This window comes from Stegodyphus dumicola, chromosome 3 (assembly GCF_044657685.1).
Source record: "Stegodyphus dumicola isolate Sdum_Otavi_A_Nest chromosome 3, ASM4465768v1".
NCBI lineage: Eukaryota > Metazoa > Arthropoda > Arachnida > Araneae > Eresidae > Stegodyphus > Stegodyphus dumicola.
The window spans coordinates 264,084,389-264,099,650 of NC_140770.1; the positions used below are offsets into that span (position 1 = coordinate 264,084,389).

General features: G+C 33.4%; 1 protein-coding gene across 1 annotated transcript in view; it reads left to right on the top strand.

Moving 5' to 3' along the window:
- Nucleotides 1-11,377, top strand: part of LOC118185060 (uncharacterized) — a 32,223-nt gene extending 20,846 nt beyond the window's left edge. The window contains exon 3 of the mRNA XM_035354854.2: nucleotides 11,010-11,377. Coding sequence (XP_035210745.2) covers nucleotides 11,010-11,289 — 280 coding nt within the window. The 3' untranslated portion in view covers nucleotides 11,290-11,377. The remainder of the gene's footprint in view (nucleotides 1-11,009) is intronic.
- Nucleotides 11,378-15,262: the final 3,885 nt, after the last annotated feature.

Genomic DNA, 15,262 nt, shown 5'->3' on the forward strand with positions numbered 1-15,262 from the left:
GGAATTAATCGATACATTGATAAGAAAACGCGGCCACATAAGGGCTGCATTTACAAAAGTAATTGGCTGAATCAAAACTGAATTATCAAAAGCAGAAGTGAATGCAGAGGAACTAGAAATTTCCTTAGAACTCTTAAATGAAAAATCGAATGAGTTAAAACAAATAGATGCCGATATAGAAAAATTAGTAGACATAAAGGATCTGGACCAGGAATTAAATGGGGTTGACGAATATCGTGAAAGAATAACTACATTTAAATATAAAGCTAACAAAAAATTGAAAGAAATTAATACAGAACTACAAAAATTGAGTGTGTTAAGAAGCACTGAACAGTTAAGTGAAAGTACGATAGAAAACGTTAAAACCGAAAGTCAGAATGTAAAGCTTCCCAAACTTACGATTCCGAAGTTTTATGGCGAGAGCTGCGAATGGCTGACATTTTGGAACACTTTTTCATCAGCCATACACCAAAATAAAATGCTTGACGCTATAAGTAAATTTAATTATTTGAAATCCTTTTTGGGAGGTAACACCATTGATATTATAACACCATTGATGGTTTTGATCTAACCGAAGAAAATTATGAAACGTCAGTAAAACTTCTCTCAGAAAGATTTGGAAATAAAGATGTACTGATGAATGCCCATATAGATAAATTACTGAAAATAAGACCTCTAAAGGATTCTAATGACACTCAAAATTTCCGAAAGTTATTCAATTATATACAGAAACATATTCGATGTCTTGAGTCATTAAATATGACCTCAGAAACATATGGAGCTTCGTTAACGCCTATTTTGCTTAAAACATTGCCTGCAGATTTGGTTTTGGAATATAATAAAACAGTTCAAAAATCAAATTATGATTTGAATCGCCTAGTGGAATTTCTGAACAGTTAATTGTGCCGGAACATACATTCCAAACGGTCCAGCCAAAAATTGCTTCCGCAGTGCCGCAAAAGAATAACAAACTGAGTGAAACCAGACCTATTGCGAACACACACAGCGGCGGAATTAACGAACGCAAGTTTGTGAGGGGGGACATCATTCGTTTTCTGCGACTCTTGAGTCTATGTGTAAACAAGCATCTTTATGGTCTACTGAGAAAAAAAAAAAAAAAAAAAGAAGAAATGCAAACTGAAAGGAATTTGTTATCACTGTTTACACCCACAGCACCTTAGCATTAATTGTACTTCTAAAATAAGAAGTGAATTATGTAAACAATGACATGCCACTGAAATGTGTTTTAAAAACGAAAACACCGAAATTAAGGAAGAGCAAATTGAAAATAAGGCTTTAACAAATAATTCATCATATGAAAGTGTAATCTTGCAAACTTTAATTGTCAATGTGTATGGAAATGGTGAAAGTAATTTTATACGAGTAATTCTGGATACCGGAAGTAGCAGATCATACATCAGCATATTTCTTGTGGAGAAATTAAAACTAAAATCTTTAGGTCAGGAAAGTGTGACTCATAGGCCTTTTGGAGAGATAGAAAAAAGGGAAAATCACAACAAGTGTCTGTAATCCAGAAACAGGATTCACATGCAAAATGGAAGTTTTGAGTCAAAAAACCATATGCTCACATATTCCAAAATTGGAGGATAGGGAACTGCATAAAGAAACTTAAGAGGTAACAAAATTTTTCCCAGTGATGTGACTAATGAGAATTTTTGTTTATTTGAAAAACACCCTAATGAAATACACATGCTTTAGGAGCAGATTTTGCCGGAAAACTCTTTACAGGGGAAATAAAACATGTAACGGAGAGTTTAGTAGCAATGAATACATACCTTGGTTGGATAATATTAGGGAGAACGAGGGTAAAGGCAAAGAATTTTAATGAAGTTCTTTTATCTCTACACATTAGTGAGAGAAAAATTTGTGACTTGTTGTCTTTCGATTCTATCGGAATAACTGAACCAGCTCTTTCGCAAACAAAACAAGAAATCGAAAAGGCTACAGAAAATTATTTCATCTGTACTTTAGAAAGAGATGATGCTGGAAGATATCAGGTGTCACTTCCATGGCTTCAAATTCATTCCGAGTTGCCAGATATTAGAATCCTTGCAGGAAAGCGTCTGAAGTCTTGCGTGAATCCTTCAGACTAAGAATTCCTTAGAAGCCTATGAAACTATTTAAAGGATTGGGTAGAAGAAGGAATAATTGAACCTGTCCATATTCCAGAGGCAGAAAAGATCAAAGAGCATTATTTGCCACATAGAGCAGTGTTTTGGGAAAATTTGACCAATGTTCGACGCATCTGCAAAGGAGAAAAATTCGGTATCTCTGAACGACTGCCTGGAAAAAGGTCCTAATTATCTTGAATTGATCCCCAAATTTTGACAAATTTTCGAGAGGAGAAGTGTGGAGTAATTTCGGATATAAAAAGATCATTTCTTCAGATAGGTGTGAACCCAGCGGATCGAGATTTTCTCCGGTTCCTATGGTGGGAGAAAGGACAGCCTGAAAAACTGACTATATATTGGCACCGAAGGGTTATATTCGACGTAAACGCCACCCCTTTTTTACTCACTGCCACGATTAACTACCATTTGGAAAATGTACCAAAACAACATCAGGAAATAGCTTCAAAGTTTCAGAAAGCCACGTATGTGGGATAACTGCGTAGCGAGCATGGAATCAATTGAAGAATTGAACTCATTTATCAAGGAATCTAGAGAAATCATGGCAACTGCAAAATTTGACCTAAGAGGTTGGAAACATAATAGACTTAAAAATGAAACTTCAATTCTAAACCTTTCTGATAAAGATTATGAAGATGTGGTGTCAGTTGGGATTGAAATGGGACTTGTTTGATGATATTTTGTCTTGTCATGTAAAATATGAAGAAAATCCTGTATTGAGAAAAAAATCTGTTCTTTCTGAATTGAGTAAAATCTTTGACCCAATTGGGTTTACTAGTCCAGTTACTCTCATGCCTAAACTCATTCTGCAAGAGTGCTGGAAACAGAAAATTAACTGGGATACTAATCTGCGGAATGATCTAGCAAAGAAATTTTTCACATTGTCATCTCAGTTAAAATATTTGTAAGACATCAAAATTCCTAGACTGCTTACCAAAATAGACGAAAGTACCACTATGCATGTATTTTCAGACGCAAGCAAGGATGCATATGTGACTTGCATTTTCCTTAGACACTGTGGTGAGGTGGAGTCGCTTATCAATTGATACAATCTAAAGTGAGAGTTGCTCCCCTATACCCTATTGCTCCCCCTATTGCTCCCCATACCTCGACTAGAGATACTTGTTTACACTATTGGAGCCAGGCTCTCTCATACGATAAGAGAAGACTTGAAACTGAAAGAGTTTCCAGTTTTTTACTAGACAAATTCCACAAATGCCCTCTTTTGGATAAAACAGAAAGAAAATTGGTACACTTTTGTAGCCAATCGAGTGAATGAGTTTCAAAAATTAAGTAACCCAGATCATTGGCATCACATTCCCGGAAAGTTCAATCCTTCGGATTTGCCATCTCGTGGTTGCTTTGCTAAGGAATTGAGGAAATCCGAATGGTGGAAAGGACCAGATTGGATCTATCGACCTCCAGAAGAGTAGCCTATTGCAGACGGAGAACAACCTGACTTCGACATAGTAAATGGAGAGAGAAAACGAACTGTGGTTTCAGCGAGCAATAACACAAATACAGATAAATTTAACCTTTTTGACAATACTTCAAGTTTTGAAAAGACCATAAAAGTTGTGTCTTGGATCTTTAGATTAATTAGAAATACTACTGCACCACCATCTGAAAGAACTCATGGCAGAATTTCAGTCGAAGAAATAAAAAAAAGCTGAAACAATGGTTTTTCCGACTGATCCATCAGGAATCTTTTAAAGGATTGAAAGATAAGAGAATACATGCTCTACAACCTATCATGGACTCCAATGACCTTTTGAAAGTGCAGACGCGTGTCTTTCAGAGAGATGATGATGCTGACTTTCGTTACCCAATTTTACTTCCATCAGATCATCCACTCATATTAAAATTGATCAAATCTGAACATGAAAAGCTAAGTCACACTGGAGTACAATTTATTATGTGCGCTTTACGTGAAAAATATTGGATTATAAAGAGTAGGAAGACAGTACGCAAAGTTATCCAAAAAAGTGTACGATGTCTAAGGTTCGACTCTGATTCATATAAGACTCCTCAAGCACTACCCAAAGACAGAATAAGATATGCCTTAATTTTCGAGATTATTGGTGTTGATCTGACGGGTCCCTTAATTTTAAAAGGAGGTCAGAAAACATGGATCCTCATTTTTACTTGCGCAGTATATAGAGCAGTTCATTTAGAGCTAGTCTCACCTCTATCAACCGAAAGTTTCCTGCACGCGTTCAGGCGATTCATTGCTCGAAGGGGTAGACCTGTCACTGTATACTCCGACAATGGAACCAATTTTGGATCAAATAATTTGTTTAAGACCATTGATTTGAATTCTATCATAGAAAATGCAACAGTTAAGAAAATTGAATGGAGATTTATCCCCCCTTCCTCACCATGGTGGTGAGGGTGGTGATGAGGATTAATTGGAGTACTAAAGAGAATTCTTCGAAAGGTACTAGGAAAGTCTTCTCTGAACTATGAAGAATTGTTGACAGTCATTTGTGCCTGCGAGAGCATTATGAACAACCATCCTCTCACATATTTTCAGAAGACGTAAAAGATTCGAGAGCTCTCACCCCAGCAATGTTTCTTAACGGAAATTCCAGAGACTGGAGTTTCTGAATTAGATCTTTTGGATTCTAAATCTATCAATAAGAGATACCTTTACAGAGCCAAATTGAGAAAGGACTTAAGAAAAAGATTTCTATCAGAATATTTAGGGCAACTAAAGCAAAGCTCAAAATTCATCCGCGAACCATCTTCTGTGAAAGTTGGTGATCTTGTAATTGTGTCCAACAATGAAAAAAGGATAAACTGATCCTTAGGTAGAATCCTGGAAGTTTTTCCATCTCACGATGGACACATTAGATTAGTGAAACTGAAAACTTCGCAAGGGGAGATTATAAGACCTACTAAGGACCTCGTACCTCTTGAACTCAACTTTACACCTGAGTCGGATATGCAAGTGAGGTACAGAACTCGACGTAGGACGAAATCTCAAAAGACTTCAACTACAGGTCAGTTGAGGTCCATCCTCTGCTGATATTGGACCTCAAGGTGGGAGTGTTGCGTTTGCTTACTAGAACTCAGCTTCCACGAACGACCTCTCTCGGAAGAGACTAAAAGTAGTCAGTTGAACGGCTGACACGTCTAACAGATATCGAAACGATAGACTGTCTCCGTATACATAATGCTTGTATTCATTATAACTTGTAAGTAAATATTATGTAGTTATCTTTCATATGAATTAAAATTTCTTAAAGAAAGTTTATAGCCATGTTCCGCAGTGAATCGAATTTCATCATAGAGACAGATACCGACAAGAAAGGAAGGCAGTTCAGGGCAGCACTATTTAGAAGGTAAGTGAATTTTCACTTATCTATTTAATGATCAAAAAATTTTAATAGTACAAAGTTGATAAAATTTTTATCAGCACCTTTATGGTTGTGTTTTCTTCTGTTGAGTGTTTTCCTATTCCACTTAAGGCCTTCAGAATAACATATTTAAAAAAATATCATGGCTTTAAAAATATAGCGTATTTTCTCATTTTTCTTTTTTTAACTAATTTTATTGTTAAAAAATCGAGAAGGCAAAATTAAGAGAGTAGTGTGATTTCTGAAGAAATGCAGTTACATTAAAAACATAACAAAAATGAAAAATAGCCATGGGTAAGCTACTAGTAACTATCAGTATTATTTCTTTTAAAAAAACTTATATTCCTATTAAAATACATAATAATATTAACATTACAATGTCTTATGATAATTGAGCTGGACATATCATATGTTATTGTGATGTGTTCAGCTCAGTTAACTTGTAGAGCTTTGCAGCACCTTACATATACGAGTCTTGATCATGTTATTGTGACATGTCCAGCTCAGTTAATTTGTAGAGCTGTGCATATGAGTACACATATGAGTCTTGACTGTAGTTCCCAAAAGCGGAGTAAGCAGCTTGATGGAGAATCTGCACAAAATACATTTTAAATAATAAATACAAGAAAAAATTAAATGAATCAAATGCACTGAATAAAATAATCAAGGAAATATAATTTTCTATAAACTAGTCCTCAGAGGAGAAAATAATGCAAATATTTTTCAATTTTCAGAACCTGAGAAGCTAAGGAATATAATATGTTATGAAATACAATATTAAATAATTGGTGTATTTTTCCTTGTTATATTTATTTTACATGATTTCTTCTATACTGCATTATGTAACTTTATACCAATTATATTTGGCATGTTATTTTAACTCGGAGTCCAATAAATACATAACTATAAATATATTAAGTATACTGTACATGTATGTAAACAAATTTATATTAACTTTTATGGTTCACTGAAATTAAATATTTTAATGTTTATATTTTGTGAAAGACCCCACTTGAGTAAGAAAACTTTGGGGTAAAAAGGGCATTCTGACAGATAACGAGAAAGGTGATATCGATAAAAAATGTTAGAATGTTGATTTAATTAAAGAATCCCGAACATTATGAAAGCAGTAGCTTTGAAAGGTCTCTGTTATAACATTAAACTTATTACTGCATGTAATATCACATGTTCTCATTAAACTTGAAAAGGTTATTTTTGGTGAAAGACAAAAATAGAAAAATCTTAACTTTTATACTATTTCAAAAATTGTATATGTGGAACCTCGAGATATGAGCATCTCTATGTACGAGAAATTCGAGATATGAGGAAAGTATGAGCGAAACATTTGTCTCTAAAATATGACCATTGACTCCATGGATGCCATGCATAATTGTTGGTATGCGTGGCACCATTTCCCGATCCGTCTCGACTCGGGAAATCTCCTCATCAGATCACTTGGTATTCTTTGATCGACGTGTTTGTGCACTTATGAGTTAATTGTTTATTACATTTAACATGAAAATAATTGTTTCACGATGCCTCCCAAGAATATTGTTGCCTCAGATAGTGCTGCAAAGAAAAATAAGGAAGCCATGGCTATTGAAATTAAGAAAGAAATAATAGACAAACAAACATGGTGTAAGAGTGACGGAATTAGCAAAGACTTACGGCCTTTCAACATCGACAATATGCTCTATTCTGAAGAAGCATGATAAAAGAAACTTGATGTAGCCAAAGGAGTTAGTGTTACTTCGAAGCACCGTCCAAAATGCCTAGAAGATGTTGAAAAGCTGTTGTTGGTGTGGATTAACGAGAAGCAGGTAAAAGGTCGGGTTGGAAGCTATAATTTGTCGGAAGCTATCATAAACTACTGTTATATTATTTATCAGTATTATTTATTAGAAAAATTTATTTTTATGTTGATATTTTTGGGAGTGCGGAACAGATTAATTGGATTTCCATTATTTTTAAAGAGGAAGTTTGTTTCGAGATACGAAAAATTCGCTATATGAGCTCAATGCTGGAACGAGTTAAACTTGTATCTCGAGGTTCCACTATAATATAAAAATTAAGTATACTTTTTAGCTATTTAAGGTTTTATGTGGTAAAAGTCTTTATACATCTAAACATAGAAGTTTGCTTATTTTATATGTTATCTTCATATTACAGTACAAAGTCCGGGATCCGGACTCGTTGGGACTTCGGCAATTTCGGATTTGGGATTTTTCTGGATATTAGATCATCAATTTAAATCTAGTAAAATGGCATGTAAAAACTATAAAATAAAAAATATGAAATATTCATTTATGAAATAATGATGCATTTATGATCTAAAGAGTATCAAAATTTACAAAAAAAAAAAAAAAAAAAAAAAAAAAAACTTAATATTTATAGTTTACTTTATTAAACATTTGTTTGAATGTAAATTGTTTCAGTTGCTTCATTTTTTTTGTGCTAATACTTTCTCTTAAATTCTGTAGACAGACATAATTTCTTGTTTAGTTACAAAATTCAACTGTTCAAGTCCTGTAGTTGCTGTGTCGAGAATTCCAACTAACTTGTTAATCGAAATGTTTTCGTTTTCAATAACATCTCTGTCACTTTGGTAGTGGTATTTTCTTGATCTAGAACTATTCTACAGATTTCGCCATCTGTTAATTGATTGATGATTGGAGCATTGTCACCACAATGAAAAACTCCTGTTATATCATCTTCATCTACTACCCCTTCTCCACATTTCTTTTCAAAATCCATTAATTGGAAAATTTCACTTGTGGTGTCACTTCACGTGTGGTTTTTACTTTCAGATATCACATTTGTGATATCTGAAAGTGGTTTTTTCAGATATCACATTTGTGATATCCGAATTTGAAGGCTTTCAGATATCACTTCATCATCCTCATTATGAAATACGATAGCTGGCCATAAATTATGCCAAGCATTTTTAAAGTATGTGGAGGCACATCCTCCCATGATATTGCGATAGCAGATTTTATGCTAAAATATTTCAAAAATTCTGGTATAGTCTTGCAATTATTCAAAAAATTTAACATTGATTTTAAAAATGCTACATTTTATTTGCATTTTAGTGCACACATTATTCTGATATCCGTAGGCTGAATGATGGATGTACAGTTTGGAGGAAAGACTAATACGGATATATTATCTTTCACTAAATATAAATATATAAAGGGGAAAATATTTACTCCTTTAAATGCACGAAGTCATGTATTTTTTTTTTTTTTTTTTTCCATTATGAAAAGTTTACACTTGTGCATTCTTGCAGCATTTGTGCATGCTAAAATTGTTAGTCTCGCGTTGGAATCTTTGACACCAGTTGCAGACTTTTCTGTAGAGGTTGCTAAGGTATTTTTCAGTACATATTGCCAGAAAAGGCCAGTTTCATCACCATTGTAAATTTATTCTGGAGGTAACGTTTCACTGTTAACAAGTTCAATGAATTCATCTGCAAATAGTTCAGCAGCTTCAGTATCAGCTGAAATCTTTTCACCTGAAATTTTTAATTGCCCTACACCATGGCGATTTTAAAATTTGGTTAACCAACCTGTAGAATATGTGCAGTCAGGTTTTTAAGTTCATTTCTTCATGAAATATTTTGGCATTGGACCTGTCAATTGCACGCCCTCGGTGCGATGCTGTCTGACCCATTCAACCATCACTTTATCATGATTGTCACTTTTAGTATGGCAAATAACTTTTTCTGTTATTCGTTGCGAGTGGGGATCAAAATCCAAAAAAAATTCAAAAAGTTCTTTTTTTGTTATGTTATATACAGTTGACTTTCCAATGAAGTTGGTACAGTTGACCCCCCGCATAATTTTGAGATGGATATACCTTTATCCAATTTTGCAGCAATTCCACTTTTTGTTTAATGGACATCGAAACATGCTTTTGCTTTGTACACCCTGTTGCAGCTCCACCAATAAAAACTCTTTTCAGACATAATCAAAAGTTCAAACTTTAATTTTCATAAAACTGCTGTAATGATAACAGCCTACAAAAAATATTAAGCTAGATCAAATTAGAATGTGAAGGAACATCACAATCTGCTATATTTCGAAATTCCTTGTAATCGGTAAAGTATATTTTAGCCTAGCTCAATAGAGTCCCCTATATCGTTATTGGCTACGTATCATGAGATTGGCGATGAAAACAAGTTGTTCCGCTAAATTTTGTCTTGCTTCTATCACGCATGAGACAATTAAGCCTGAATTGTATTAGTTTAGTTATTTATTATACTTACGTCTGTTACTTGCACATGCTTTAAAGCTTATCCGAGTCCTAAATAAATAAATTCCCACATATACTTAAGGCGTATCGAAGGCTGGCGCTAGATAGCTTACAACTTGATGCAGTGTCTTCCGGTTCTAAATTCTGCAACCAAGCGCTTTCCTAAGTTCTAAATTTTTGCCACTCCTGAATTTTGGATCCCAGTGTTTTCCCCTAAATTCTAAAAATTTTGTTATCCCTTAATTTTGTTGCTCGGTGCTTCTCTAAATTCTTCTTCCCGGTGCAGCCATACTAGCTCTGACCCCAGTTCTGGGTTTTTATGAATAACAAATCAGTTATTCTTAATTCAAATAGCATTAAATATAATATTTTGGCCTGTAAGTTTCATTAACAAAATCTATTTCAAGCATATGAAAAGAATTCTGTTAAATTTTTCTTCATCAACATTTCTTAGAGCATTTAACTTAAATCTGTAATCATTGGCAAGCGTGATGGCAGCATAAAAGGTTGCCGTACTCTTTATTATTCAATTACTAATAAAAAAGATTGTTTAGGCATCGCTGCATGAGTAATTACTCAAGTTGTCGTGTGTTGATAAACATGTGGTGATGAAAGCAAAATACAATAAATGATGATTCACCAGGTTGGTGTCAGGGATATAAAATATTAGTACATGTAAAATCAATGATGTTTTTATGTAGAATGTTTCGATTTGAGGTGTATGTCAAGCATATACACAGCTACCACATATTGATCTCGCAAAATTATACTAAAATTTATCAGCCAAATTATTGATCTCTCAAATTTATGATAAAATGATTAATGATTGTTTCTTCAATAATGAGGTATTTTATTTAGTACCTAAGTAAAATTAATAATTGGACTCTCTATGTATTTTATTATGGGGAAAAATATAAAATGGGCATGCATAAAGCATACAAAAAAAAAAGGTTGTGGCTTTGAGGTATGGATTTTAGATCATTCCGAATATTGGACGCCGGGATTTCGGACTTTGTACTGTATTACAAATAAAAAACTTAAACACTGTTTCCCTCCCCAAATTCCTCTTTTCCAATTGCAATCTTTTTTGTTTGTACTATGACAGCCTCTTTTATGATATGTATGTGAACGAGATATTAAGGAGCAGAAAAGCTGTGTTAAAAATTTGTATGATGGGACTGAATTAAATTTTAAATCATACATGCATGACATGATAAATGTGTATTTTATGTGTAACTGACTTTTATAGATTAATCCATTTTCCTGACGATGCAGACGACCCTATTGAGATGACCAGACGCAGGTTAGAAGAGCTTGCTAGAATGCCAGTTAGTCGTGGTAGAGGGCGTGGCCGTGGACGCGGTGGCCGGGGAAGAGGAGGGCCACCTCGAGGTGGTGGTGGTCGTTTTTCCAGAGGTGGTGGTGGAAGCCGCCCTCGATCTTATTCATCTCATGACAGCCGAAGTAGTTATGGTGGAAGCAGTAGCTATGGAAGCAGTGGTGGTTATGGAAGCTATGGTCGCCGATAAACTGATATATTCCATATTTGTAATGTAATTACAGTCATCTTCACTGTATTTCATGTGATAAATATATGCTTTCATATTCATAAAATAATGTATTAGATTTATTTATGCATTATAATTTAATTGATGATGCATTCACTTAGAACACACACTAAGTGATCCCAAAATACCAGAATATTCATAACTATTTCAAGTAGATTTTTTTTTACTTGTCTATTTGCTTATTAACATTTTACAGTAAACAGAATTTTAATGGTCCCCCCCTTTAAAATTTCTAATTTGTTTGCTGACTTGAAATCATTGTACCCAAAAAAAAAAAAAAAAAAAAAAAAAAAAAAAAAACATTTTGACAGTAATATATAATAATTTTTAACATATATATATAATGAAAAGGAAAATTTTAATACAGAATTATGCTAATGTAATACATATTTCAAAATCAGTTCTCTAAAATCACATAGCTGTAAAAAACATTACAAATATTTTTATTTTCTCCAAATTGAATGTTTCTCACCACTTTAGATTAAATGTATAGTTTTCATGTGAAAATGCAATTTTATTGGTTTTGCATATCATTTGGCTAAAAGTGATATTTAGGGGCAAACTGCACAAAAAAAAAAATAATTTGGTCTGTTTTATGTGTAAGAAAAAAGAGGCAGAATTCATTTTCATCCGCATGCGAGTTCAATAACAGCCTAATAGTAATTATAATGGATTATAATTTTTTTCCTATTTCTAATATATCAACGATAGGATTTAAGTTTCTGAGCAAAAAGTGAAACATTTCAAAATTATTTAATTTTTTCTAATGAAGAGCTCTTAAACAACTTTTCGCTTTTAGGAATGTGAACTCCTTATCAACATTTTGGTGATTTTAAGATAAGTTTTTATAGATAATTTTTAAATCGGAAATGTGGGAATTTTTCGGTGATATTTTTTTAAAACAATTTAACATTGATCAGTTTCATTAAAACAATGCTAATCTATTGAAACTTTATTCAAGAAATAATATTAAAATGAGACATTTTTATTTTTTGCTATCATATTATAAAGTGACATTACAAGCACAATTTATGAAACAATGCTTAGCAAAATAGCTATGCAATTAATTAAAAATGCCTTTAATGTTTTCGTGGTTAGAGTTTTATCAATGTAATTGTCTCAATATGCACCAGTTTTCTCTATAAATTAATTTTAACCTTGTTTCCTCCAATGTTTTTTAACATATTTTTGGCTTTTTGCTGTTACAGAATTGGTAAGGGTAATTTTTCTTAAGGATATTAGACATTGCAACTTGGAAAGTTTAGAAGGATTTGAAGACCATCATCAGACTCATGAATCTTAGAAGATTCCAGAAAAATGTTCTCATGGTACTAACATGTAATGGATTTTACAGAAAGTTTGTGATGAACTTTTACATTTTGGAGAATTTTCGGAAGAACAATGAAAACATTTGAATTACATTAGACTTCTGATACTAGAAGTCTTTTTCTTAACATGTTGACGTCCCTTTTTTTTCTCTTCTTTTCACTAGACACAAGAATGGAAGATATCAAAAATGCTTCTAATCTTATCACATGGGCGGGCATTTATAAAAAGGATTTTTTCTATTAATAATGAAATTGATAACTGAAAATTTAAGATTTATTTTCTATGCCTCAATGCATCATCTGTGGCATAGCTAAGGTGAGGCAAGGGGGAACATTTGTCCCCGGGCACAGCATCCATGGGGTGACAAATTGATGTTACAGAATTTTAGGATGAAATGTTTTTTCATTCTTGGCATACAGAAGGGGACGCATGATCTTCAGTTGTCCCCGGGTGCTGAAAACTCTGCATCATACACTGGGATGACATTATGCATTTCTCCACCTTCTGTTGATCCTAAAGTCTGCTGTTTAGTGCCTTTCTAAACTATTAAATTTTGCCATTTCTAGATTTTTTTGTTCAGCAGGTCACTAAATTCTAAAAATTCTGCTACACCGGCTCTGTAACTGGCCCTTACCATATATCAATTCATATTTATTATGAATGTTCATATTACTAAAGAAATAAATTTAGCACCTTTTCCTATACATTCTAAATGCATTTAGTTTCTTAGAAAAATGGAAATCTTTAATTAAATCCAAAAATTCTAAAATGAAGAGGAAACATATTGCAGAAAGAAACCAAATACATAAAGAGAAAGAAAATTATCAAAGATATGTACTGTTATTTTGAAAATTAAGCAGTTGTTTATAATTTGACTCTGCTACAATTTGCCCTTTCCATTTCTTCGCAAGAATGAAAATCATTTAAAGAGTTTTAATGTAAGGTTTTGGGGTTGTAAGACAGAATTTGTTTTCGGCCTCCGCTTTCACACTGTATCAGTTCCTACTAGCTCTGATAATTTATAATTATTAATTTTTGCGTTATTGCTGCCGATTTTTGAATTTGTTACGATGAGTTAAGTGTTTGTTATGATGTGTTACTGAGCCAATTTAGATTAAAATTAAATTGTGTAGTCTTTGATTACTAGCCCACATTTTTAATTCGACTGTTCATGTTTAATTGGATCACCATTAGCTGCAGTTGATTTTGCTAGCATAAGAGCATGCCTTTATCTTCTAAGGTCTTTTAAAATAAGAGGCTTATTTAAACCGTTCTCAGACTTTATAGTTACTTTCAGACATAGCGATAATTTGCTTCATGTCTGTCGGGGGTTTTGAACTATTTAACTTTTATCAGACCAAGTTGTAGAGGCATTAGGATTTTTGGAAGCAGAAGAGATAAAAAATTAGCAACGCCTTCGCCGGGAATCGAGTCATGGACATCTGAAATACCAGCTCAGTGTGGTAACCACAAAGGCATGCTAGGAAGGCGGGAGAAATACCTTACAAAGTAAAGCCTCGAAGCAGTCGATTGACAAGTTATGAGATAAAACAAGCAGAAACTAGCGGGAATATTGGTTTGTATATCAGCCCTTTGCTGCACACCTAAGAATTTCCCTCTGTACACACAGAAAAACTGAATGAAACATGATTTATAGGTTACTATGAACCTTCTTTATTTATACTAGACTGTAGCACAACACAAACCAGTCCATATATTTTAGCCATGTTTAGTTTTTAAAAGACCCTCATTTTCAAAATCTTCCAGATTTTTTTAGGATATAAAAGGAATTGTTTGAAAAGAAACTTCTGTTTATTTTCTTGGCTGTATATTAATCTACTTATTTTATATTAGTTTTAAATTTTTACCATGAAATCTCGCCTAAAATTTAACTTTGAACATCAGGTGTGCCCAGAGTGGGATCATTAGGACCAGACGAACAATTGTATATTTGTTTCACTGCAGTTCTCCGATGAGCTCGTTCACAATAGAAAGGTGGATCCACATCTGTGTTTTATTTCCTGATTTTCTTTTTTTGGGGGGGGGCAGGTTTGTTTATTAACTAAGAAATTGTTTGGGCAATTTTATCAGCTGCTGGTTTTTCCGCTAGAGCAGTTATCTTTCGCTCAAAGGAGTTTTGTTAGTGCTACATTTTGATAGTTTTGAGTTGTAAATGCTTATTTAATTTAATTTTATAGTTTTTATATTTTCTAATTGTAGATATAATATTAGTTTATTTTTTCTGATTTTTTATTTAATTTGCAAATGGATTGGAAAGGACTGACCATTTCTGAAGCAGGGTTCGTAGAAATTTGAAAACTTTGCTTTTAATGAACACTCATTTTTCCCCCGTACCAAAGCCGAAACTAAATAAACAACTTTTCTTTCTTATATGCAATGTCAGATGGTGAATCATATTCCCGAAAATTGCTTTCCCCCCTTCCTCTGCATTAACGTAACCTATAGTGCGCGCGAGAGCACAGACAGGTGCACGTCGTTCTATTGGCCAAAGAATTGCGAAAACGTAGAAAATTCCAGTACATTCGCTATTCTTTTCCTCCCATCCAAATACTACACACGTTTGAATTTCCATCAAGATTTTAAT